Source organism: Heterodontus francisci, chromosome 7 (assembly GCF_036365525.1).
Source record: "Heterodontus francisci isolate sHetFra1 chromosome 7, sHetFra1.hap1, whole genome shotgun sequence".
Taxonomy (NCBI): Eukaryota; Metazoa; Chordata; class Chondrichthyes; order Heterodontiformes; family Heterodontidae; genus Heterodontus; species Heterodontus francisci.
The window spans coordinates 49,839,594-49,864,109 of record NC_090377.1 but is presented as its reverse complement, the minus strand read 5'-3'; the positions used below and the strand labels follow the sequence as shown (position 1 = coordinate 49,864,109).

General features: G+C 40.2%; 2 protein-coding genes across 14 annotated transcripts in view; one reads left to right on the top strand and one right to left on the bottom strand.

Annotated features, from left to right (window-relative positions):
- Window positions 1–18,036, top strand: part of cep70 (centrosomal protein 70) — a 65,386-nt gene extending 47,350 nt beyond the window's left edge. For 12 of the 13 annotated variants that reach the window (XM_068035158.1, XM_068035148.1, XM_068035147.1 and 9 more), the window contains 4 exons: window positions 8,262–8,430; window positions 8,631–8,745; window positions 11,467–11,546; window positions 16,268–18,036. In XM_068035158.1, coding sequence (XP_067891259.1) covers window positions 8,262–8,430; window positions 8,631–8,745; window positions 11,467–11,546; window positions 16,268–16,482 — 579 coding nt within the window. In that variant the 3' untranslated portion in view covers window positions 16,483–18,036. Of the gene's footprint in view, window positions 1–8,261; window positions 8,431–8,630; window positions 8,746–11,466; window positions 11,547–11,810; window positions 12,018–16,267 lie in introns of those variants that run through there. The other variant, XM_068035146.1, reaches the window with a different exon arrangement.
- Window positions 12,990–24,516, bottom strand: part of LOC137371967 (extended synaptotagmin-3-like) — a 145,886-nt gene continuing 134,359 nt past the window's right edge. The window contains exons 19-23 of the mRNA XM_068035144.1: window positions 22,538–22,636; window positions 19,688–19,819; window positions 19,056–19,161; window positions 18,001–18,050; window positions 12,990–15,231 (exon numbers count right to left, since the gene is read on the bottom strand). Of these exons, the coding sequence (XP_067891245.1) occupies window positions 15,180–15,231; window positions 18,001–18,050; window positions 19,056–19,161; window positions 19,688–19,819; window positions 22,538–22,636 (439 nt within the window). The 3' untranslated portion in view covers window positions 12,990–15,179. The remainder of the gene's footprint in view (window positions 15,232–18,000; window positions 18,051–19,055; window positions 19,162–19,687; window positions 19,820–22,537; window positions 22,637–24,516) is intronic.

The window sequence follows — 24,516 nt, the reverse complement described above, 5'->3', positions numbered from 1 at the left end:
ATTGGTAGTGATGTGCTTCATAAGCCTAGCACACTCATCTTGCCATTACTGTTTCCAAAGTGTTGCTTTTTTTTTTCCTTTTCTACATATGAAGAGAAGGAAGTTAAACATTACAATTTTGTTTCTGCCTGTGTTTTTACATATGAACTAGGAGCAGGACTAGGCCACTCAGCCCCTCGAGCCCGCTCTGCCATTCAATAAGATCATGGTCGATCTGTTTGTAACCTCATTTCCACATTCCCCCCTACCTCCAATAATCTTTCAGCCCCTTGCTTATCACGAATCTATCTATCTCTGCCTTAAAAATATTTAAAGACTCTGCTTCCACTGCCTTTTGAGGAAGAGTTCTAAAGACTCACGATCCTCAGAGAAAACTTTTCTCATCTCTATCTTAAATGGGCGAGCCCATATTTTTAAATAGTGACCCCTAATTTTAGATTCTCCCACAGGGGGAATGTCCTTTTCACATCCACCCTGTCAAGATCCCTCAGGATCTTATATGTTTCAATCAAGTTGCCTCCTACTCTTCTAAATTCCAGCGGATACAAGCCCAGCCTGTCCAACCTTTCCTCATGAGATAATCTGCCCATTCCGGGTACTAGTCTAGTAAATCTTCTCTGAATTGCTTCCAATGCATTTACATCCTTCCTTAAATAAGGAGACCAATACTGTACACAGTACTCCAGATGTGGTCTCACCAATGCCCTGTATAGCTGCAGCATAACCTCCTACTTTTGTATTCAATTCCCCTCGCAATAAACGATAACAAATCTCTCACCATTTAGATAATATACTTTTTATTCTTCCTGCCAAAATGGACACTTTCACATTTTCCCACATTATACTCCATTTTCCAGATCTTTGCCCACTCACTTAACCTATCTATAATCCCTTTTGTAGTCTCCTTACGTCCTCCTCACAACTTACTTTCCTACCTATCTTTTGTGTCATCAGCAAATATAGCAACCATACCGTCGGTCCCTTCATCCAAGTCATTTATATAAATTGTAAAATGTTGATGCCCCAGCACTGATGCCTGCGGCACCACTCGTTACATCTTGCCAACCAGAAAATGACCCATTTATGCCTACTCTGTTTCCTGTTAGCTAGCCAATCTTCTACCTACACCAATATGTTACCCCCCTGATACCATAGATAAGCTTTTCCACAATAACCTTTGATGTGGCACCTTATCAAATGCCTTCCGGAGATCTATGTACAGTACATCCACCGGTTCCCCTTTATCCACAGCACATGTTACTACTTCAAAGAATTCCAGTAAATTGGTTAAACCGGTTTCCCCTTTTACAAAACCGTGTTGACTCTGCCTGATTACTTTGAATTTTTTGCAGTGCCCTGCTATAACGTCTAAGAATAGCTTCTAACATTTTCTCTGAGACAGATGTTAAGCTACTGGCCTGCAGTTTCCTGGTTATTTTCCAATCTAATGGAACCTTCCCTGAATCTCGGGAATTTTGAAAACTAAAACCAATGCATCAACTATCTCGCTACCCAATCGGGACCCTGGGGACTTGTCAGCCCGCAGCTTCAATAATTTGCTCAGTACCACTTCCCTGGTGATTGTAAATTTTCTTGAGCTCCTCCCTCTCTTCCATTTCCTGAATTACAGCTATTTCTGGGATGATGTTTGTATCCTCTATAGTGAAGATCGATGCATAATATTTGTTCAGTTCCTCTGCCATCTCCTGATTTTCCCTTATTAATTTCCCAGACTCACTTTCTATAGGACCAATGCTCACTTTGTTAACTTTTTAAAAATATCTATAAAAACTCACTGTTTTTATATTTCTAGCCAGCTTTCTCTTGTACTCTAATCTTTCCCTCCTTATCAATCTTTTAGCCATTCTTTGCTGTTTTTTATATTCTGTCCAATCGTCTGGTCTGCCATCCATCTTTGCACAGTTGTTTTTTTTTCTTTAAGTTTGATGCTATGTTTATCCTTTTTAGTTAACCAGGGATAATGGGTCCTCCCCTTGCAATTTATCTTTCTTGTTGAAATGTATCTATTCTGTGGATTCTGAAATATCCCCTGAAATGTCTGCCAATGCTGCTCTATTGATATAACCCTTAACCTAATTTGCCATTCACTTTAGCCAGCTCTGCTTTCATGCCCTCATAATTACCCTTATTTAAGTTGAAAATACTCTTCCTGGGCCCATTCTTCTCTCCCTCAAACTGAATGTAAAATTCAAACATATTATGATCACTGCTACCTAGGGGCACCTTCACCTGAGGTCATTAATCATATCACATTGCACAATACCAAGTCTAGTATAGCCTGCTCTCTGGTTGGCTCCAGAATGTACTGTTTTAAGAAACTATCCCAAAAATATTCTATGAACTCCTCATCTAGGCTACCTTTGCCCATCTGATTTTTCCAGTCTATATAGTCTTCAGACTACTAGAAAAGATCGGATGCCCACCAAAGCTACTAAGTATCATCACCTCATTCCATGACAATATGAAAGGCACAATTCAACAGGGTGGCTCCTCATCAGAGCCCTTTCCTATCCTGAGTGGCGTGAAACAGGGCTGTGTTCTCGCACCCACACTTTTTGGGATTTTCTTCTCCCTGCTGCTTTCACATGCGTTCAAGTCCTCTGAAGAAGGAATTTTCCTCCACACAAGATCAGGGGGCAGGTTGTTCAACCTTGCCCGTCTAAGAGTGAAGTCCAAAGTACGGAAAGTCCTCATCAGGGAACTCCTCTTTGCTGACGATGCTGCTTTAACATCTCACACTGAAGAGTGCCTGCAGAGTCTCATCGACAGGTTTGCGGCTGCCTGCAATGAATTTGGCCTAACCATCAGCCTCAAGAAAACGAACATCATGGGGCAGGACGTCAGAAATGCTCCATCCATCGATATTGGTGACCACGCTCTGGAAGTGGTTCAAGAGTTCACCTACCTAGGTTCAACTATCACCAGTAACCTGTCTCTAGATGCAGAAATCAACAAGCGCATGGGTAAGGCTTCCACTGCTATGTCCAGACTGGCCAAGAGAGTGTGGGAAAATGGCGCACTGACACGGAACACAAAAGTCCGAGTGTATCAGGCCTGTGTCCTCAGTACCTTGCTCCATGGCAGCGAGGCCTGGACAACATATGTCAGCCAAGAGCGACGTCTCAATTCATTCCATCTTCGCTGCCTCCAGAGAATACTTGGCATCAGGTGGCAGGACCGTATCTCCAACACAGAAGTCCTCGAGGCGGCCAACATCCCCAGCTTGTACACACTACTGAGTCAGCGGCGCTTGGGATGGCTTGGCCATGTGAGCCGCATGGAAGATGGCAGGATCCCCAAAGACACATTGTACAGCGAGCTCGCCACTGGTATCAGACCCACCGGCCGTCCACGTCTCCGCTTTAAAGACGTCTGCAAACGCGACATGAAATTCTGTGACATTGATCACAAGTCGTGGGAGTCAGTTGCCAGCGTTCGCCAGAGCTGGCGGGCAGTCATAAAGACAGGGCTGAAATGTGGCGAGTCGAAGAGACTTAGTAGTTGGCAGGAAAAAAGACAGAGGCGCAAGGGGAGAGCCAACTGTGCAACAGCCCCGACAAACAAGTTTCTCTGCAGCACCTGTGGAAGAGCCTGTCACTCTAGAATTGGCCTTTATAGCCACTCCAGGCGCTGCTTCACAAACCACTGACCACCTCCAGGCGCGTATCCATTGTCTCTCGAGATAATGAGGCCCAAAGAAGAAAGATGATTATCGCCGTACCTTTCAGACAAGCTCCCATTATTTCTTCCTTTATACTCTCTCCTACTGTGTGGTTGCTGTTAGGGGGCCTGTACATCACTTCCACATGTAACTTCTTGCCTTTTAATATTTCTCATCTCTACCCAAACTGCTTCTACATCCTGGTTTCCTGAACTTATATCTGTGGTAATACCGTCATTAATTAACACTCCACCTTTTCCTAGCCTCCTTACCTTCCGAAATGTCATGTACCTTTCAATATTCGGGTTCCAATCTGTCATCCTGCAGCCATGTCTCTTTAATGGCTATTGGATTGTACTTACTTATTTCTATTTGTGCTATTAGTTCATCTGTTTTGTTTTGAATGCTACATGCACTCCGATACAGAGCCCTTAGTTTTGTCCTTTTTATTTTTATAATGTCTGGACTGCTGATTTACTCTTAGATTTGTACTCTCTGTCCCTTCCTGTTACGGCCTGTTTGCCATTTCCCATATTAATATCTTTCTCTCTTGCCTTGTTTCTACTCTTTGATTTACCATATCTTCCCAAATTTGATTCCTTGCCCACACTATTTAGTTTAAAACCCTCTCTACTTCCCTAGTTATACGGCTCGCTAGAACACTGGCCCCATTACAGTGCAGGTAAAGACCGTCCCAATGGTACAGCCTCCACTTTCCCCAGTACTGGTGCCAGTGCTTCATGAACCGGAACCCACTTCTACCTCCAGTCTTTGAGCCACGCATTCATGTCTCTAGTCTGATTTGCCTTATTCCAATTTGCATGTGGCTCAGGTAATACTCCAGAGATTATTACCTTTGAGGTTCTGCTTCTTAATTTGGTGCCCAGCTCCTCATACTGACGATGCAGAACCTCCTTCCTTGTCCTGCCTATGGCATTGATACCTAGATGGATGATGACTGGATTGTCCCCCTCCCGCAGTAAGTTCCTTTCCAAACCTGAGCAGATGTCCTGAATCCTGGCACCAGGCAGGCAACACTGCCTTCTGGAGTCTCACTCTTTACTTCAGAGAACAGTGTCTATCCCCTTTACTATACTGTCCCCTAATACCACTAAATTCCCTTTTGGACCCCCCCCCCCCCCCACCCCACCTTGAATGACCTGCTGTACCACGGTGTCATGGTCAGTTTGCTCATCCACCCTGCAGCTCCCATTCTCATCTAAACAAACTGAAAGAACCTCAAACCTGTTGGACTGCTGCAAAGCCTGAGGCTCCTACACTCCTGTCCTCTGGGCCCCCTAATCCTGATGATATCTGATAAGTCTCATTCATTGTCAAAAACTATGTTTGAGTTGTATGGATGAGATTTAAATGTAAAATTCTCCGTGTTTTTTTTTACCCAATTGTAACCATGACTCATCAGACCTAACTACTCTAATCCCAGTTCTATGATGTTCCAAAGATGTTTTATCAGTACATTAAGAGCAAGAGGATAGATAAGGAAAGGGTAGGGCCCATCAGAGATGTACAAGGGAACTTGTGCATGGATGCAGATGTGGGCAGGGTTCTTAATGAGCTTTTTGTTTCTGCCTTCACAAAGGAGAGGGATGATACAGACATTGTAGTAAAAGAGGAGTGTGCAATATTAGATACAATAAGCATAATGAGAGAGAAAGTTCTAGAAGGTCTGACATCCTTGAAGATAGATAAATAGGGGCCGGATGGATTGTATCCCAGGTTGTTAAAGGAAGCCAGGGAGGAAATAGCTCTATCATCTTCAAATTCTCACTTGATACAGGCAAGATACCAGAGGATTGGAGGTCTGCGAAAGTTGTACCGTTGTTTAAAAAGGGTGCGAAGGACATGCCAAATAATTATACGCCGGTCAGTCTGACCTCAATGGTGGGTAACTTATTAGAATCAATTCTGAGGGACAACACAAGATAAACTGCCACATAGAAGGGCACAGATTAATCAGGAATAGTCCTGTCTTACTAACTTGATTGAACTTTTTGAGCAAGTAACAAGGATTGATGAGGGTAGTGCAGTGGATGTGGTCTACGTGGATTTTAGTAAGGCATTTGACAAGGTCCCACACGGCAGACTGGTCAGAAAAATAAAAGCCTATGGGATACAGGGAATTGTAGCAAGTTAGATGCAAAATTGGCTCAGTGACAGGAAACAAAGGGTAGTGGTTGACAGGTGTTTTTGCGAATGGAAAGCGGTTTCCAGTGGCGTTCCACAGGGCTCGGTGTTGGGTCCCTTGCTGTTTGTGGTATATATTAATGATTTGAACTTAAATGTGGGAGGCATGATTAAAAAATTTGTAGATGACACAAAAATTGGCCATGCAGTTGATGGTGAAGAGGATAGTTATAGACTCCGGAATGATATCAATGGTTTGGTTGAGTGAGCAGAAAAGTGGTAAATGGAGTTCAATCCAGAGAAGTGTGAGCTGATGCATTTGGGGAGGGCAAATAAAGCAAGGGAATACACAATAAACGGGACGATATTGAGAGGGGTAGAAGAAGTGAGACCTTGGAGTGTATGTCCACAGGTCCCTGAAGGTGGCAGGACAGGCAGATAAAGTGGTGACGGCATGTGGAATGCTTTCTTTTATTGGCCGGGGTATAAAGTGCAAAAGCAGGGATGTAATGCTGGAACTGTATAAAACGCTGGCTAGGCCACAGCTGGAGTATTGTGTACAGTTCTGATTAACACATTACAGAGAGGACATAATTGCTCTGGAGAGAGTACAAAGGAGGCTTACAAGAATGTTGCCAGGGCTTGAAAGTTGCAGCTATGAGGAAAGATTGGATTGGCTAGAGTTGTTTTCCTTAGAACAAAGGAGGCTGAGAGGTGACTTAATTGAGGTGTACAAAATTACGAGGGGCCTAGATCGAGCAGACAGGAAGGACCTGTTTCCCCCTAGCGGAGATGTCAATTACTAGGGGGCACAGATTTAAGGTGATTGATAGGGGACGTGAGGAAAAGCTTTTTCACCCTCTGGGTGGTGGGTGTCTGGAATTCACTGCCCGGATTGGTGGTGGAGGCAGAAACCCTCAACTCATTTAAAAGGAACCTGGACATGCACCTGAAATGCTGTAACCTGCAAGGCTACGAACCAGGTGAGATTAGATTGGGTGGCTAGTTTTTTCAGCTGGCGCAGACACGATGGGCTGAATGGCCTCCTTCTGTGCTGTAACTTTTCTATGGTTTAGTTTTATCCCACAAATAAATGTTTTTGTCTGTTTGCTTAATGCTTCTAAAACACTTTAGCCTGATGGTTATTTCTAAAATTGTCTATTATTTTAAAAAAGACAGGAAAGTACTTTTTTTTTTTTTTGCATGCCTTTATTCAAAATGTGGTATCTTGGGGCACTCACACGGAACCTTCTGGAAAGGCAGTTAAAATTAGGATTACATTGTCAAGAATTGGCCATCTTAAAATAGGCTTAATTTTTTCATGCTCAATCTTATAATATTACTTAGACAATTAACCAGTATAGAGAATTAGACAAAAGGATTTATGGGGAAGAGCAATGTGTTGGGGTCAGAGATAGGTAGGTCATATAGAATGGACTAAATAACTTTTCTTTCTACTGAAATAGTTTTGGTTCTATGAACCATTCGAGTTACATGCAACACTCATCTCAGGATCAGGGCTGAGTAACCTTGAACGTTTGTGCTCCTTAAAACATCAGAAATAGGAACAGGAGTGGCCATTCAGCCCCTCAAGCCTGCCCCGCCATCCAATAAGATCACAGCAAATCTGCCCCAGACGTCAACTCCTCTTTTGTGCCAGCTCCTTATAGCCCTCAACTCTCTAATATTTCAAAAATCTATCTACCTCCTCTTTAAATACTTTGTGATCTAGCTTCCACAACTCTTTGGGATAGAGAATTTCAGACATTCGCTACCCTCCGAGAAGAAATTCCTTCGCATCTCAGTTTTAAATGAGTGTCCCCTTATTCTGTAACTATTTCCCCTAGTTGGACATTCCCACACTAGTGGAAACATCTTCTCAACATCTACCCTGCCAAGCCACCTCAGAATCTTGTACGTTTCAATAAGATCAACCCTCATTATTCTAAACTCTAAGGAATAAAGGCCAAACCTGGTCAGCCATTCTTGATAAGTCAACCCCTTCATCCCAGGAATCTGCCTCGTGAATCTCTTTTGAACTGCCTCCAAAGCCAGTATATCCTTTCTTAAATATGGGGACCAAAACTACACAATTCTCCGGGTGCAGCCTTACCAAACACTCTGTACAGTTGTAACAAGATTTCCCTATTTTTAAACTCCAACTCCCTAGCAATAAAGGCTAAAATTCCATTTGCCTTTGATGTCATCTGAAGTTCTTTATTACCTTGTGCACATTTCTCTAATTGATTTGGCAGTGGGACATTCCTTTTATTAGTGTTAAAAGTTGAATCTGGTAATTAGTTTAGGAATTATACCAAAACTCTCAATTGCTAAGACATATTCATCAGCAATATGATTGTATGTTATCAACTTACAATTTATTAATTTCTCCATTAATAGGGTAGAAGGACAAACTAATTGTTTACCATTCCAGGGGTGTAAGAGTGCTTCACCACAGACGCTGGAGGCTGTTGTATCTCATTTCCAGAAACTCTTTGATGTGAGTTCTCTCAGTGGAGTCTATCCTCGAATGAATGAAGTATACTATAAACTTGGTGAAATGAGCAATGCTATGAGAAATCTCAGACAAGTTTTGGGGTTAGGTAAGAAACTAAAATGTAGTGTACTTTTCTATACTTGCTATGTTTAAATTTTACAGTGAAATATAATTTTGGAAAACAAGGTAAGAACTAATTAAATCACAGCTATCTTAAAATAATTAAGATTAAAAATTAAAATTGGTTTAATTTTAATTGTTTTTCTTGTCAAGATGATGTTTTTGAAAACTTCAACTACTTTTCAGATGAATCTATTCCTCTTAGTGTGTTAGTGAATATGATTGGAAAACTGTGCAGCTCTGTCAACGCTGACACCTACAGGCAAGTGCACCAACTACTGGGCACCCAGGATGTAGACAGGTAAATGTTTTTGTCATTGGTCAGATATGTCAAACACCTGTAGACTGAAAAGTTATATCTGCTAATTTCTAATTATAAAGTCTAAAATTAGACTGAATTAACTTTTGACATTGCAGAATTTTTTATCCTGGAGTCTGTTTGTATTATGGAAAGAATAAGAATGATTCCTTTTCAAGGGCAGCGCAGTGGTTAGCACTGCAGCCTCACAGCTCCAGCGGCCCGGGTTCGATTCTGGGTACTGCCTGTGCGGAGTTTGCAAGTTCTCCCTGTGACTGTGTGGGTTTCTGCCGGGTGCTCCGGTTTCCTCCCACAGCCAAAGACTTGCAGGTTGATAGGTAAATTGGCCATTGTAAATTGCCCCGAGTGTAGGTAGGGGAATTGAGGGAAGGTGGGGAATGTGGTAGGAATATGGGATTAATGTTCTTTCTTTTGGGCCTCCTTATCTCGAGAGACAATGGATACGCGCCTGGAGTGGCTATAAAGGCCAATTCTAGAGTGACGGGCTCTTCCACAGGTGCTGCAGAGAAATTTGTTTGTCGGGGCTGTTGCACAGTTGGCTTTCCCCTTGCGCCTCTGTCTTTTTTCCTGCCAACTACCAAGTCTCTTCGACTCGCCACATTTTAGCCCTGTCTTTATGACTGCCCGCCAGCTCTGGCGAACGCTGGCAACTGACTCCCACGACTTGTGATCAATGTCACAGGATTCCATGTCGCGTTTGCAGACGTCTTTAAAGCGGAGACGTGGACGGCCGATGGGTCTGATATCAGTGGCGAGCTCGCTGTACAATATGTCCTTGGGGATCCTGCCATCTTCCATGCGGCTCACATGGCCAAGCCATCCCAAGCGCCGCTGACTCAGTAGTGTGTACAAGCTGGGGATGTTGGCCGCCTCGAGGACTTCTGTGTTGGAGATACGGTCCTGCCACCTGATGCCAAGTATTCTCCGGAGGCAGCAAAGATGGAATGAATTGAGACGTCGCTCTTGGCTGGCATACGTTGTCCAGGCCTCGCTGCCATAGAGCAAGGTACTGAGGACACAGGCCTGATACACTCGGACTTTTGTGTTCCGTGAGTGCGCCATTTTCCCACACTCTCTTGGCCAGTCTGGACATAGCAGTGGAAGCCTTACCCATGCGCTTGTTGATTTCTGCATCTAGAGACCGGTTACTGGTGATAGTTGAGCCTAGGTAGGTGAACTCTTGAACCACTTCCAGAGCGTGGTCGCCAATATTGATGGATGGAGCATTTCTGACGTCCTGCCCCATGATGTAGGATTGGTATAAATGGGTGGTTGATGGTCGGCACAGACTCGGTGGGCCGAAGGGCCTCTTTCAGTGCTGTATCTATAAATAAAATAAATTAGAGAAAATAATTAATTTATAAAGCAAAAATCAAAACTTAAGTACCACCTTTCTGATCAGTAACAATACTGTTGACTACCACGTGGAATAAGTTGAGGTGACTATCATAGATCTACTTATCTAACTTCTCCTCAGACATGAGCAAGAAAGGAATAGAAGGATGTGCATCTGGGTTAGATAAGGTAGTTTTGTGTGGAGCATAAACCCCAGCACAGACCCAGTGGAGTGGAATAGCCACTTTCAGTGCTGCAAATACTATGTCATGTACCATTTGTGCTGATTTTAAATGGCACCTTAATGTACATCTTAAAAGTTCAGATTCTCTTGCTAATGTAAAAAATACAGGTTTCAGCATTAAACCTGGGGTAGTAGCTACTAAACTAAGTTAATCATTAGTATTATTTCTGCTGTTCTAACTGGATCAAAATGGAAAAAGTAAGATTTCATTGGAATGCATTGTAGTTATAAGTAAGCTGCTTGATCAAGGGAAACGAGAGCATCCATCCCATCCAATCCAGCACAGATAAGCATCAGTGAGAATTTGTAGAACTATACTATAATAAACTTGTTTAAAGTGAAAGTAACCTCTATTGAAAGAAAGTATTTATCTAACATCTCAGGATGACCAAAGATGACAAGTAAAGAACAAGTATTTCAATGTCTGAAATATAGCAGCTAATTTTCACAAGGCAAGGTCCCACAAACAGCAATGAAATAAGTGACCATATCATCAGTACTAGTTGTTGGTTGAGGGATAACTGTTGACTTGGACACCAATAAAATGTCTCTGCTCTTGGCATCGTGCCATTGGATCTTTTAAGTCCACCTGAAAAGACAGGTGGGGCCTCTGTTTAGTATCACAAAGAAATGACAGTGCAGCACTACCTCAGTACTGCATTGATCTGAAAGACTAGATTGTGTGTTGGAACTTGAACTCACCATCTTCTGACTCAAGACACAAGAGTAATACTACTGAGTGAAAGCAGACACCTCTATTTGTATTTTTTTTTAACCATGGTTGGTTGCTGTCAGCAGCACCTCAACAATTGAAAGCATTAATATAGATGACGCCAAACGCTCTGCTTCCTACCATCCTAGATCAATGTTATTGTGATTTATGGCACACTACAATGTAAAATGACACTGGGAGGATTGCTTTTTCCCCTATCTGTAAAACACAAAACTCTACAGTTGACATATGGTATGTATGATCCCCTTAGATTGAGTGTGCTGCAGTTAAAGGAAAATCATTTGTTTTTCTAACAGGGTGTTGCCTTAAATACAAACTTACTTTTAAATGAAGTCACCTGTGTTTGTACTATAGATTTTGCTGAGGAAGACATTTAATTTTTACTTTTTAGCATAATCGCTAAATTGGAAGAACATGAAGAATTCTTTCCAGCATTCTACACTATTTTTCAGGACTTACTGCAGATATTGGGTAAGAACTACTTCCTAAATTATTTTACCAATTCCTTTTATACTAAGTGTACATTTTTGTATGGGAGTCAAATTCCCCAGATAGTTAGCTAATGCCAGTATTGTAAGTTTAACATTTTACTTTAACCCTGTATTTACCATAACAGTGCAATTTTCCAGTATTTTTGAGGAATGACTTGTTTAAACACATCTGTTGCCATTAACACTTCTCTCCATTCAAACTTGTGCAATGCTCTAATTGTATATCTTGCCCCTTTTGTTACAGAGGTAGATAGTATGGATCATGTTTTACCAGCAGTTTGTGCACTAAAGCTGAAAACCAGATAATACAGACTTCAGAATTCCAAGCATTTCTAATAAATTTGTTTGCCAGCTGGTGCATTTGCAAATTTTTATTTTTGCAATACTGTAGACTTTATTTATAATCTGTGAATTTCTATTTTTGGATATGCTTCAATTAAATTTATTCTAACTACCTCAAACTTGTGAAACATTCTTTTGTCAATGGTATACTTGGTTCTTGATTGTGTAGCCAGGGATATTTTTTCAGCAAAATGTGTGGTCCTGTGGCGACATTGTACCGTACAGTATTGCCCCCCAGCAGCTGAAACTTGCACATTGATAAATCTTCAGGGTATGTGGCTAGTAATTAAAACTAGACTTTAACAAAAAAGGGCAATATTCAGTCTGAAAGACTCTAGAAAATCCCCAGAAGTATAGTGGAATTGAAACAGCACTTCCTTGGGTAATAATAGAACTTTGAGTGCTGTGTCTGTTATTCCACTGCTGTAGATAGATTTTGTCATTCAACTGTAGGAAATGCATAATTCAAACTTCTGCAGAAGTAGTCATCAAGCAGTACTTGCTTTAAGATTGTTGTTTAATGTGAGGTAAAGAAACCATTAACATCTTCGGTTATAAGATGATCTCATATGTTCCTACCATAAAAAGAAGTATCTCTGCATAAATGAAACTTCACTCAATGTATCTTGCCTGCTGAATCTTTTCTTGGAGATAGTTAGTGAAAACTGTCCCCAAATGAAAGAAATACAAGAGCAAAGTTTACCATCTCTTGCTGAACTATAGGTCCCGATATTTACTGATGCAGGATTTCCAAGGGTGGGTAGGTTAAAATTGCTTCACAGTTGCTGAAGCTGTATTAGCTGTAGAAAATTTGGCTGGGTTACAATGCTAATTTCGCAACATGGAATTTGATATGTCCTATGCCCAGCACCAAATGGCTCAGGTCATCTTTTTGCTATTTAGGTTGTCAGATTATTCACTGAAATGTAATCAATGATATTGTTAAAAACTAAGACCTGACTTTGCTACTATTCCTTCGCAAGGGCAATTAGGATCGGCAATAAATGCTGTCCTAGTCAGTGACAGCCACATACCATGAACAAATGTAAAAAAAAATTGTCATGACACTAGACCAAGTAAACATGGTTCATATGAAATCAGTTTATTTACAGCTAATAAATAGCAAATCATAGTTCAGTAGCTATGCTCTGTTCATGAGCATTTTCCTAAAGCATTGTACTCAATAACCAATACCACATGACATTTACAAATATAAACATTTGTTGATAAAATAGACCTGTTTCCTTAATATAAGTGTTAACTGGCAATATTTGGCTGGTTCTTACAATTAAATGTTGCAATCTCTTTTTTGAAAAGGATTTTTCAATAATAATGTGAATCACTGATATGACTCACTTTGATCCCAGATTATTCTCCAGTTCCATTATCAAAAGTACCTCATACGAAGTTAGCCTTTTAGCTAAAAGATGTGCATAAAAATAAACTGACTATACTTAAAAGCAAAAGTTAAATAGAATGAGGGAAATGTACATTGATAAATTCAGTTTGTATGTGGATTTTAAACAACCTTGTGTCTGGAATATATATTTCAAGCTGACATTAGGACTGAGCTTTCACAACCATACGTCTCGAGCGCTTTGCTCTTGAAGTGGTTGTAATCACTTCTCATGTAAGAACTGTGGCAGCCAATTTGTGCACAGCAACTCTCAATGTGATGTTGATTTGAGGGATAAATATTGGGCAGGACACCAGTGATAATTCCCCTACTCTTCTTTGAAATAGTGCTATAGAATCTTTTACATCCACCCAAGCAGGCAGATGGGGCCTTGGTTTAATATCTCATCTGAAAGACAGCACCTCTGAGTGCAACACTCATTCAGTACTGCACTGGAGCGTCAGCCTTAATTTTTGTGCTCAAGCCCTGGAGTGCAACTTGAACCCAGAACCTTGTGGTTTAGAGGTGACAATGCTACCAACTGAGCCACAGCTGACACAGGAAACAGTTGAGTCGTACTGAACTGAACGCTAATCTGGAGAATACTAATGAACTCAGTCTAACTAAGCATGAAAGCCAAGGTGAGATTCAATATGGCACATGTAACTAAGCTATGAAGTTTCTCAATCTTCTCCCAAAATGTACAATTTTGCAGGCTTAGAAGGACAAATCAAAATATTTCCTTTAATGGTGAGATGGGAAACTAGAAGGAAAAAAAGTGATTGTGTCCATGTGCACATTCCTAAAACTTCTTCACTGGTACAGAAAAGGCTAATGGAATATTGGCCTTGATTTCAGATGGGATGGAATATAACCGAGTAACAGGCCATTCAGCCCCTTGAGTCCCTTTTCTCTCTCTTTTCCTTCCTTCCCCCCCCCCCCCCCCCTTTTCAGTTAAGTCATAGCTTTTCTGTACTGCAACTTCACTTATCTGCCTTTGGTCCACATCCCTTTATCCCTGTCAAATCATTTTGTTTGTAAAATCTCAATTAGATAAAGGGAGGAAGTTATGCTTCAGTTCTAGCGCCTTGGTTGGACCCCATCTTAAGTACTGCATTCAGTTTTTGGCACTGCACCTCAAATGATAGATTGGACTTGGGAGTACAGCACCGATTCAACAGGAAAATACTGAGGCTTAAAGGGCTAAATTCAGGAGAGCTTCTATAAACTTTCGTTTATCTAATTTGGAAGGTTAAGTGGTGACCTAATTGAGGTGCTTAAAAAGAAAAATTATCTGATGGTGTACATATGGGAAAAAACTTCCCTATAGTGGAAGAATCCAGAACAAGGATGCATAATAAAGTTAGAGCTCGATCATTCAGTACTGAAATCTGGAAGCACTTACTCCACAAAAAGCGGAAATGCAGAATTCTCTCCTTCATAAAGCTGTGGATGCTGAGTGAATTGAAAGTTAGAGGTATCTAATAAAAATATGTCAGATTGTCAAGGTCGATGGAACAAAGGCAAGTAAATGGAGTTAAGGTACAGATTAGCAATAATCTAACTGAATGGGGGAAATGTGCTCAATCGATGAGTGACCTACTGTTTCTAAGTAATCCTGTATCAGCAAATAGGCTTTAGCTATTCTGCTATATTCAGATTAGTTTGTAAAATTCATCACCATCAGCCAGGATTACAGCATTTGGCTTAATGTAAGAATTGACACTGTAATTTGGGCACTTAATTTTAGGTGGACATGCAGTTCTGTCTCTTTAAATGTGGACCTTTTCCATCAAAAGATGATTAACAAAGATTAGTCAGTGATTTTACATGAAAATATACAAGTTTCTTCAAATGAGCCTCTGGATAACAGCATTAAAAGTTTTTTGTTGCTTTTCTTGGCAATCCATCATTGGTCAGTACATACCTATGAAGGTGACAAAAGGAAAATATCAGTAAGGTATTGAGGAAATACAATATTTTCTATTGATAAATCATCTGAAAGACTGCATATACTTTATTAATCAGGAAGCTGTTTGCTAAAAGCACAGTCATTGTAAGTGTTCACAGCAAAAGGACCGTTTCAGTAAGCAGCCAGTTTTATGCAGGCAGTGTATGAAATTCTGTGCCGCAATATTACCAATTTGCCTTTAATTATATACTACACTGGAGACCATGGGGGATGCAAAAAGGGTAGTGGAAATCTGGAACTTTCTTCTTTCCTCCCCCACATCACCCTCACCTATCCATCCTGGCTAGGTTACTTCAAAATTTCCTGGAACCAACGCAGGTAAATTGAATTAAGAGACGTGATCTAATTGAATGAACAGGCTTGAACCCCTGACTGGCCTATTTCTGTTCTTATGTTTGCTTTTCTATTGCAAAAGGCAAAGTAAAGTTACAGACCACCATTCAAGCTACAGTTAATTTAGAAATAAGATAGCTCAGCAGAAGCAATAAGACTTGGGAAGAACAGAATTATATCTTAAATAATGGAAATCAGTCTAGAATGGCTGTAAATGTCATCAGAATATGTTTTTTGCAACCTAATCAATGAGACTGAGAAAACAGTCCAAATTTCCTGGTGTAATGGACAGGAATTCGTAAGTGTCAATTCCAGAAAATCAAACAGATAAAATGTAAACTAAAATGTGGGGCCATTATGCCACTTGTGTTAAAGCTGAAATGGGTCACCTGCTAGAGAAAGAGCACGATAAATTCATTTACTTCCCAATCAGTCTGCAAATTTATGGATTAATATTTCCAAGCAAGAATGCACTGCTACCAATTGATTGTGTTTGACTATAGTCAATGGCACCAAAGGAACTCAGTTGATTCTTTAAAAAAAAAATGTGGATGAATCAGGACAGTTTTGTATATCAGCCACTCTTGACAAAAGAACTCCAAGATACAGCTATTTGACATCACATTAAAAACAATTATGCATTTTCCATTTGTTGTAGGACAAGAGCTCTTTATCAGAGTGCAACTAGGATTAAAAGTATGTTTATATAAAGCGTCTTCTACCAACACAGAGCATGCACAGAGTCATCGCCAACGTCATCAGTGCGTCTGGAACATTTGCCAGCTTGCCAGTATAGGTCTGCACATGTACGTGTCAACGTCACCACGTAATGATATCAGATGTAGCAGCGCTATCTTTATTACTGGCAGCTGATTGAGACGCGCAGACTGTGACCTTTGTCGATGAGGCTGCGTTTCTGCATCTGCCAGTACTGCGCCACCTAGTGGCTGAATTGACACCAAATGCAGCCTTATATAAAGGATGTATTCAGCAATTTACATTAAAATGAATCATATTTAATGAGAAAACAGACTATTCAAATCCTTACTCCTAAAGAAAAAAAGTATTTTTAAAATCTTATCCTACTGTTTCCAACCCCTTCTGTAGGTTACACAGGGAGACAGATACTTGGATTGTTCTTGTATATTTTCCATAAGGCAGCCAAAAAAAAGCAAAGAGCAAAGATTTCATAGAATGGTTACAGCACAGAAGGCGGCCAGTCATGTCCATGCCAGCTCCCTGCAACAGCAACTCACCTGGTCCCACTCCCCCACCTTTCCCCATAGCACTGCAATTTTTTTTCTCTTCAGATCATTATTCAGTTCACTTGAAGGCCTCGATTTGAACCTAGCTCCACCATACTCAGGTAGTACATTCCAGATCCTGAACACTCACTGCATAAAAAAGTTTTTTCTCATGTTGCTGTTGCTTCTTTTGCCAATCACCTTAAGTCAGTGTCCTCTGCTTCTGGATCCTTCAGCTAATGGAGCAGTTTCGCCCCTGTTGTGATCCCTCATGATTTTGGACACCTCTATCAAATCTTCTCTTCTCCAACCTATCCAAGTAACTGAAGTTCCTCATTCCCAGAACTATTCTTGTGAATCTTTTCTGCACCCTCTCTAATGCCTTAACATCCTACCTAAAGTGTAGTGCCCAGAACTGGACATAATACTCCAGGCCGAACTAGTGTCTTATACAGGTTTATCATAACTTCCTAGTTTTTGTACTCTATGCCGCTATTTATAAAGCCCAGGCTCCCATATGCTTTATCAACTGCTTTCTCAACCTGTCCTGCCACCTTCAATGATTTGTGCACATATACCCCCAGGTCCCTCTGCTCCTGCTGCCCTTTAGAATTGAACCCTCTATTTCACTATTGCCTCTCCTGATTCTTCCTGCTAAATGAATCACTTCACACTTTTCTGTATTAAATTTCATTTGCCACCTCTCCGTCCATTCCACTAGCCTGTCTTTATCGTCTTGACGTTTATCGCTATCCTCAGTTCACAATACTTCCAAGTTTTAAATTTTGAAATTATACCCCATACACCCAAGTCACACCCAAGCTTTGGTCATTAATATATATCAAGAAAAGCAGGGGTCCCAACACTGACCCTATGGAACCCCACTATATATATTTGGGAATATATTAGTTTGCACTCTTAGGTGGGGGGATGGGAGATAGGTCACCGTGGGGGGAAAATAATCTTCGACTTTCTGCAAAGATCCTTGAAGGAACACATGGCGAGGAATCTGGAAATTATCTTGTATTCTATTTGGATTAACTATTCTACAGTTCTGCTTTTAAATGCTAGGTGTGTGTATAGTCAATTTAAAAAAAATCCTGTTAATGACTTTAATATTTAGATGCAAAGAAGGAATACACCTTACCATTCTGTAAAACCTGGAGTTAAGTTATCATTTGGAATGTCAATCAATACCTTCAATAAAAGAAAAGTTTAAAATTTAATAAATCAGACGATGGTAATCCACAGTTCTTTAAATGTGATCAGTGCAATACTGCTTCATATCCATACTCAAAATCTGTTCCTTTTAGAGACTCAGCAGTGATCACCCGTAATGTGCTAGATACATTTAATTACAGAGATTATTTTGGAAAGAAGAATGTGAGCATGAATATTCCTGCAATAAAGTTGAAACAATTAAAAAATAGGTCAATTGACAAATAACAAGGGCTGCTCCAATACTCTAGTGGCTAAATGCCTAGTGTGCTGCTGCATGATACAGGTCAGTAAGGTCTCTGGTCTGATCCAGATCTTTGCCTGTGCATGAGTGGGGTGCTACAATTCATCTGTCCTTGGAGCAGGGAAGGGGGGGAAAAAACAGCTTGGGTTCTAACTCCTGTTGGCTATCCAGTGTCACCTGCCAATAAATGCAAGAGGGCAGAAACATTAGGCTCCCCTGCACCTTCCCCCCCCCCCCCCCCATTCAAATTGTCTGCCAACAATCACTCACAAAATGAAAAATAACCATCTGGGTGGGGTTCCTGGGGGCTACTAGCATCTGTCGAACCATACAATATGAGCTACTACTTTCTTGATAGAAGAGGAAGATGTCAATAGCTACAAAAATTGAAATTTTCAATATCTCATTCTCAAATTTCTTGTACAATTTGGTAGCACTGGGTTTTATCAAAAAGTCAATTATATCCTAGTTGCTAGCAAAAATCATATTTGTCTTTTGCTATGTCAAATCTGATTTAAGTCACATGATAAAAACAAAAATTATGCACAAAACACATTTATTCTAATTTCACTGATCAATTGGTTAACTAAATTGCATTTGCAGTTGATGCAAACTCAGTGATAAAATTTTGCTGTTTCCAAACCATATATATGTTCTTAGCTGTGAACAGCTGTTCATGTCATGCTGAGGACTACATTAAATCATATTTTGCACAATTCTGCTAACTAGAAATCACTTACCTTTCCAAGTTCTTTCCTCTCATGGGATCCAAATGACCGGTTATTTTTTACAGCAATATCTAATTTTCGTTTAGGAATTTCCTTGACTGAAACTGAAAATTCAAATCTGAAAGAGGTGAAAATGACACTGCAATTTTGATTTTTTAAAATAAAAATCACATCAGTCTGTATTAAACCATCAGTATTTTCTAGGAATATCATACATTTTTCATACTTCTAATCTAGTGATGTATTTGATCGGTAGATGAATAGGACAGGATGGAAAATTGGGAGTCTCATGGCAAACACAACCTAGCAGCCTTTTAAAAGCTAATCGATACAGCCTTGCATGCCCCAAATGCAAGTTGATTGTACAGTTAGTCATAAATCCAAACTAAATTTTAAGTGATTCAAAGTTTAGAGATATTCAATGTTTACTGTCAATCACAGAGAATAAAAGCTCATACCACTCATGTGCTGGCCAGCCTAATTCCACAGTTCTGATGAAAGGTCACTGAAATGAAATGTTAACTCTGCTTCTCTTGCCACAGATGCTGCCAGACCCGCTGTTTCCAGCACTTTCTGCTTTATTCCACAGTTTTTAAAGCAGGTACAAAATATATGTGTGCCTGTATGTTATTCAACCCACTTACTTTTCATCATATTGTGGATCTACAGTCTTCTTCTTGACTTGCGTTCTTCTGCGGCCTGACCAGCTTTTGTCAGGAAGAAGGTAGAGTCGTACATATGGATCCGCCCCATCATTGGAACAGGATATCAGGCTTCTGCAGTATAAATATCAAAACCATTCATGATACTAAATAAAATGCACAATTCTGATTATCTTCAGTGCATCCTTGGAAATAAGGACTTAGCAATTTCATTAAAACCATAAAAGCCAACCTTTGCAAGGCTTCAAACCCCGTAATGTGCTGACAATTGACTTCTTGCATAGAGAAACCTCTACTTGTACAATAAATATCGTTCAAGTAGAAACATATGAACAGAAGTAGGTCATTCAGCTGCTCAAGTCCATTCTATTAGATTATGGCAGATATGTACCTCAAATGCAGTAACCTGCCTTTGATCCATATCCCTGGATATCCTTACCCTGTAAAAAATCTGTCAATCTTAGGTCTTTAATATTTCAACTGACTGAGCACCTACAGCCTTTTGTGAAAGATAATTTTAGATTTCTGTTAGCCTTTGGGAGCAAAAATGCATTTTGACTTCACTCCTAACTGGTCTATCTTTAATTTTAAGGTTGTGCCACTTGGCTCTGGATACCTCACTGAAGGAAATTGTTTCTCTGGATCGACCCTATTGAATCCCTTAATCATTTTAAGCACTTCGATTAGATTGCAATTAATCCTTTAATCAGTGGTAGTACTTCCACTATCTTGTCTCTCCCAGCTCCTCAGGCTATACTGCAAAGAAAATCCTGTGCTCCACACAACTATTTCCCAAATGTGTACATTTTGCCATTTAATTATAAATTTTATATAATCAAAGGATGATGTAAAAATCAGGACAACGTCTGACTTTTAGATGACTGAATCACATTGGTTTGTCGTGGATCAATTATTCCTCACCCTCGAACACCATTTTACCTGAAGACTACACTTGCTCTTCGGCAAAGTATTGGCAGGTGTTATGACCAGGTGAGAAAGGTGTCTAGGGGTCTTTTACGGTCTTCACCTGGTCTTATTGTAACAGGGTTTAATTTTTAAACACTGCATTTTGAGCTCCCCCTAGGTGAATCCTTGTTCACCATTTTCCAATTATAAGACAAAGAAATGAGCATACAGAGGCTTTCTTAGGTTTAAAGAAGAAAAGTAAAACTTATTAAAACAAACTTAAACTCTAATACGCTTACCATCTATGGATACACGCCTCGCCCCATGCTAACATGTATACACGATATGCACATGCAAATAGGGGCAGAAAAGAGAAGAAAAATAAAATGGAGAGGTTTGAGGCAATATCAGAAGAGTTTCTTGTTTATTGTGCTTCGAGCTCACTGTAAACCTTTTGTTAATAGTCTTGCTTTTCGTTGGGGCTCAGTATTCTTCTTAAACCTTGTTCACCGTAGGAGACTTTTCTCTCAGAGTTTACATGTCTTCAATGGGTCTTCCATTCCGTGAGAAAGAGATGGGAGCAGATAGGAGAGAGGAGTTCCCAGTTCAGGAGCAAACAGCTTTTTGAGTTTCTTTCTCTCAGCAAGTTCAAATTCAAAAAACTTCTAAGAGTTAGTCATATGACTAAAACTGGTCTGACAACTTCTTCTGTGTATTGGGGAAGCAAGGACTGGGTCCCTTGCTCCAACACTGTCTGCAAGCATGCAAATGTCTTTCCAGTCAGCAGCTTGGCAATTCCTTGTGATAGGCCCTCTTTTCTTCCCAGCCACAATTTTAAGTTTTAATGTTCATGTGGTGAAATAATGTGTGCTTCAGTTTTGGTAGGTGGGGGCCTGCATGACATAGGGAGGATATCCTAAAATGGAGGACTACCCAGCAAAACCCACTAATGCATGAAGTGGAATGAAATGCGATGAATAAAAACATACATGCAAAGAACAGTTAACTGGATTAAAAATCATACCTTCATTAATGCCTTAGTTACCTCTAGACTTGGCTATTCCAATGCACTCCTGGCTGGTCTCCCACCTTCTACTCTCTGTAAACTCGAGGCTATCCAAAACTCTGCTGCCTGTGTCTTCACTTGCACCAAGTCCTGTTCCCCCATCACCACTATGCTCGCTGACCTACACTGGCTCCCAGACAAGCAATGTCTTGATTTTAAAATTCTCATCTTTGTTTTCAAATTCCTCCATGGCCTCACCCCTCCCTATCTCTCTAATCTCCAGTCCCACAACCCTCCAAGATATCTGCGCTCCTCCATTTCTGGCCTGTTGTGCATCCCTGATTTTAATCGCTCCACTATTGGTGGCCACACCTTCAGTTGCCTAGGTCCCAAGCTCTGGAATACCCTCCCTACATCTCTGCCTCCTTTAACCCGCTCTTTAAAACCAACCTCTCTGACCAAGCCTTTGGCCATCTGATCTCCTATCTCTTTGTAGCTTGGTGTCATACTTTGTTTTATAATGTTTCTGTGAAGTGCCTTGGGACATTTTATTACATTAAAGGTGCCAGATAAATACAAGTTGTTGGTCTTGAGAGGTACTTGAACAGGCCAGATCCTAGGATCTTTTACACACCCACATTTTATGAGTCTTACCCATAAGCATAAGCTTTATGCATGGGAACTTTAAGCAACATATTTAAATATTTGCTGGAGACTGGATGCTAGTGTTGTAACCAGTGTTTCCTCCCACAGATTCAGCTGTTGGAAAATCAGTTCTTCAGTAAAATTGGTTCCTTGCTCCAATTTTTCTCACTCTTATATGCTGGACAGGGCATGCAAGTTGAAGTCATTTATTTTCCTTATTTGGTGCTTTAATATAAGGTCAATAAATTTAAGTGATTGCCAATAAGAAGAATTACCTGCAACAGTGAACAATTATAATCAGACTGTGACGTGCAGTAGAATAACGCACTGTGAGCTGGATTTTGCCCAGAGATTCCTCATTCAGGGCCTTTCCACTGGAAGAAAAAAAAGACGACAAGGATTTGCTTATTGACTTCACTTCTGTAAATGGATTTCAGAGGTTTGAAACCTTATTTCTGTATTAACTTAAATTAGTATCTTCTCAGTTACAATAGTTCATGTTTATAAAATATAACAATTAAAGTTAATCAACAAACTACAGTAGCACTTCAAAGGAAATGTTCTATGATTCTTTATATTTTCTAATTCTACTCTAATTTTACACAATCTGTGTTTAGAAATCCACATTGGCTATTTGGTATTTAGAGAATTTATAAACTCAAGAAAAAGGTTTAGACCCCAAAAATTTATGTGCCAATCATTTGACAATTATCTCAGGATCATGTCTGACAGGAACCTCAATCACTGACTCTGAAAGGCTCCCCAGGGTCAGGTGAAAGTTCCCACATTGCTGGCAATGGTCGGCATCCACAATTCTAGGAGTGCATCTAGCATGCCTGGCATTGTAAAAGGTGCCCAGCCTGGGGGAGGTGAGTTGCGGATGTCTCATCCACTGTTGCCCAGGAAAGTTTCTCTATAGCAGTCCTATTAAAAATTCCAATCTTCAACCCTCGTCAGGGAGATACGTCTGGCCTGACAGGCATCCCTCAGTTATCTATACATTAGATCTATTTGAAGACCTGGAACACAGGAATTCCCAATAGAGGAAATTTCTACCTCCATTGCAGTGACGGCATTGTTTGGGGCATGTGGTGCTTTCAGTTTGCAAGTTCTCCCTGTGTCTGCGTGGGTTTTCTCCGGGTGCTCCGGTTTCCTCCCACAAGCCAAAAGACTTGCAGGTTGATAGGTAAATTGGCCATTATAAATTGTCACTAGTATAGGTAGGTGGTAGGGAAATATAGGAACAGGTGGGGATGTTTGGTAGGAATATGGGATTAGTGTAGGATTAGTATAAATGGGTGGTTGATGTTTGGCACAGACTCGGTGGGCCGAAGGGCCTGTTTCAGTGCTGTATCTCTAATCTTAATCTTAAAGTACCATTTCCTAGTCTAGTTTATGGCCCTTTCTGGCAAACTCCTGCCAAGCTTGTGGCAACACATGAGAACAACTGGAGTTCTGGGGCCGTTGATTTGTAAATAGATTATTGAATTACTTAAAATAGGCTAGAAATAATTCTAACAAATTACTAGGTTTTTTATTAAATATTCCTATTATTCTATTGTAAAATGCAATTGAGTTATTTTCACTTCAAGGCAATACAGCTTTCACTGGCACTCCTGTGGATGAATCAATTAATCCAAATGTTGCTAAAATACACAGCTCAGGTGACAGCTTCTAGATATTGAGATCTTATGTGTTGACTTATTTTCTAATTTCTAGCTTGTCCAATTCGTGCTCTGATTCCTTTTGTTTGTAACTGGCCTGTATGGGTCTTCCGACTAAAGCTATATATGCCACTCAAATGATCATTTCTACATTTAGTATCTGTTAGCTTTAGGCTACAAACTGGGAATATGTTGAACTTTTTTTGCATGTTTTGGGCAAACAAGATTTGGATAACTTATGAAGTAGATATATTAATGGATCTTCAATTAAAAAATAAATTTATGAAAATGCAGACAATTCTTAAAGCACAAAGTAAGACTGGAACCAAACCCACAAGCAAATAAAGGTGACAGAAGATTAACTGAGAATGTCAACATTTTTCTGACCGTTACCCAAGATTCAAACAATAAAACCTGAAACAAAACATTGACCAGGGAGGAACATTAGCACCTACTTGTTTGTTGAAATAAACTTAGTAAGCTTTAGCTTAGAGATAACAAGCAAGAAATTTTGAAGCTCGTCAACTATTTGTGTTATAGTTCAGTGCTAATCACAATGGCACATTTTAGCCCTTGGTAACCTTAGCCAA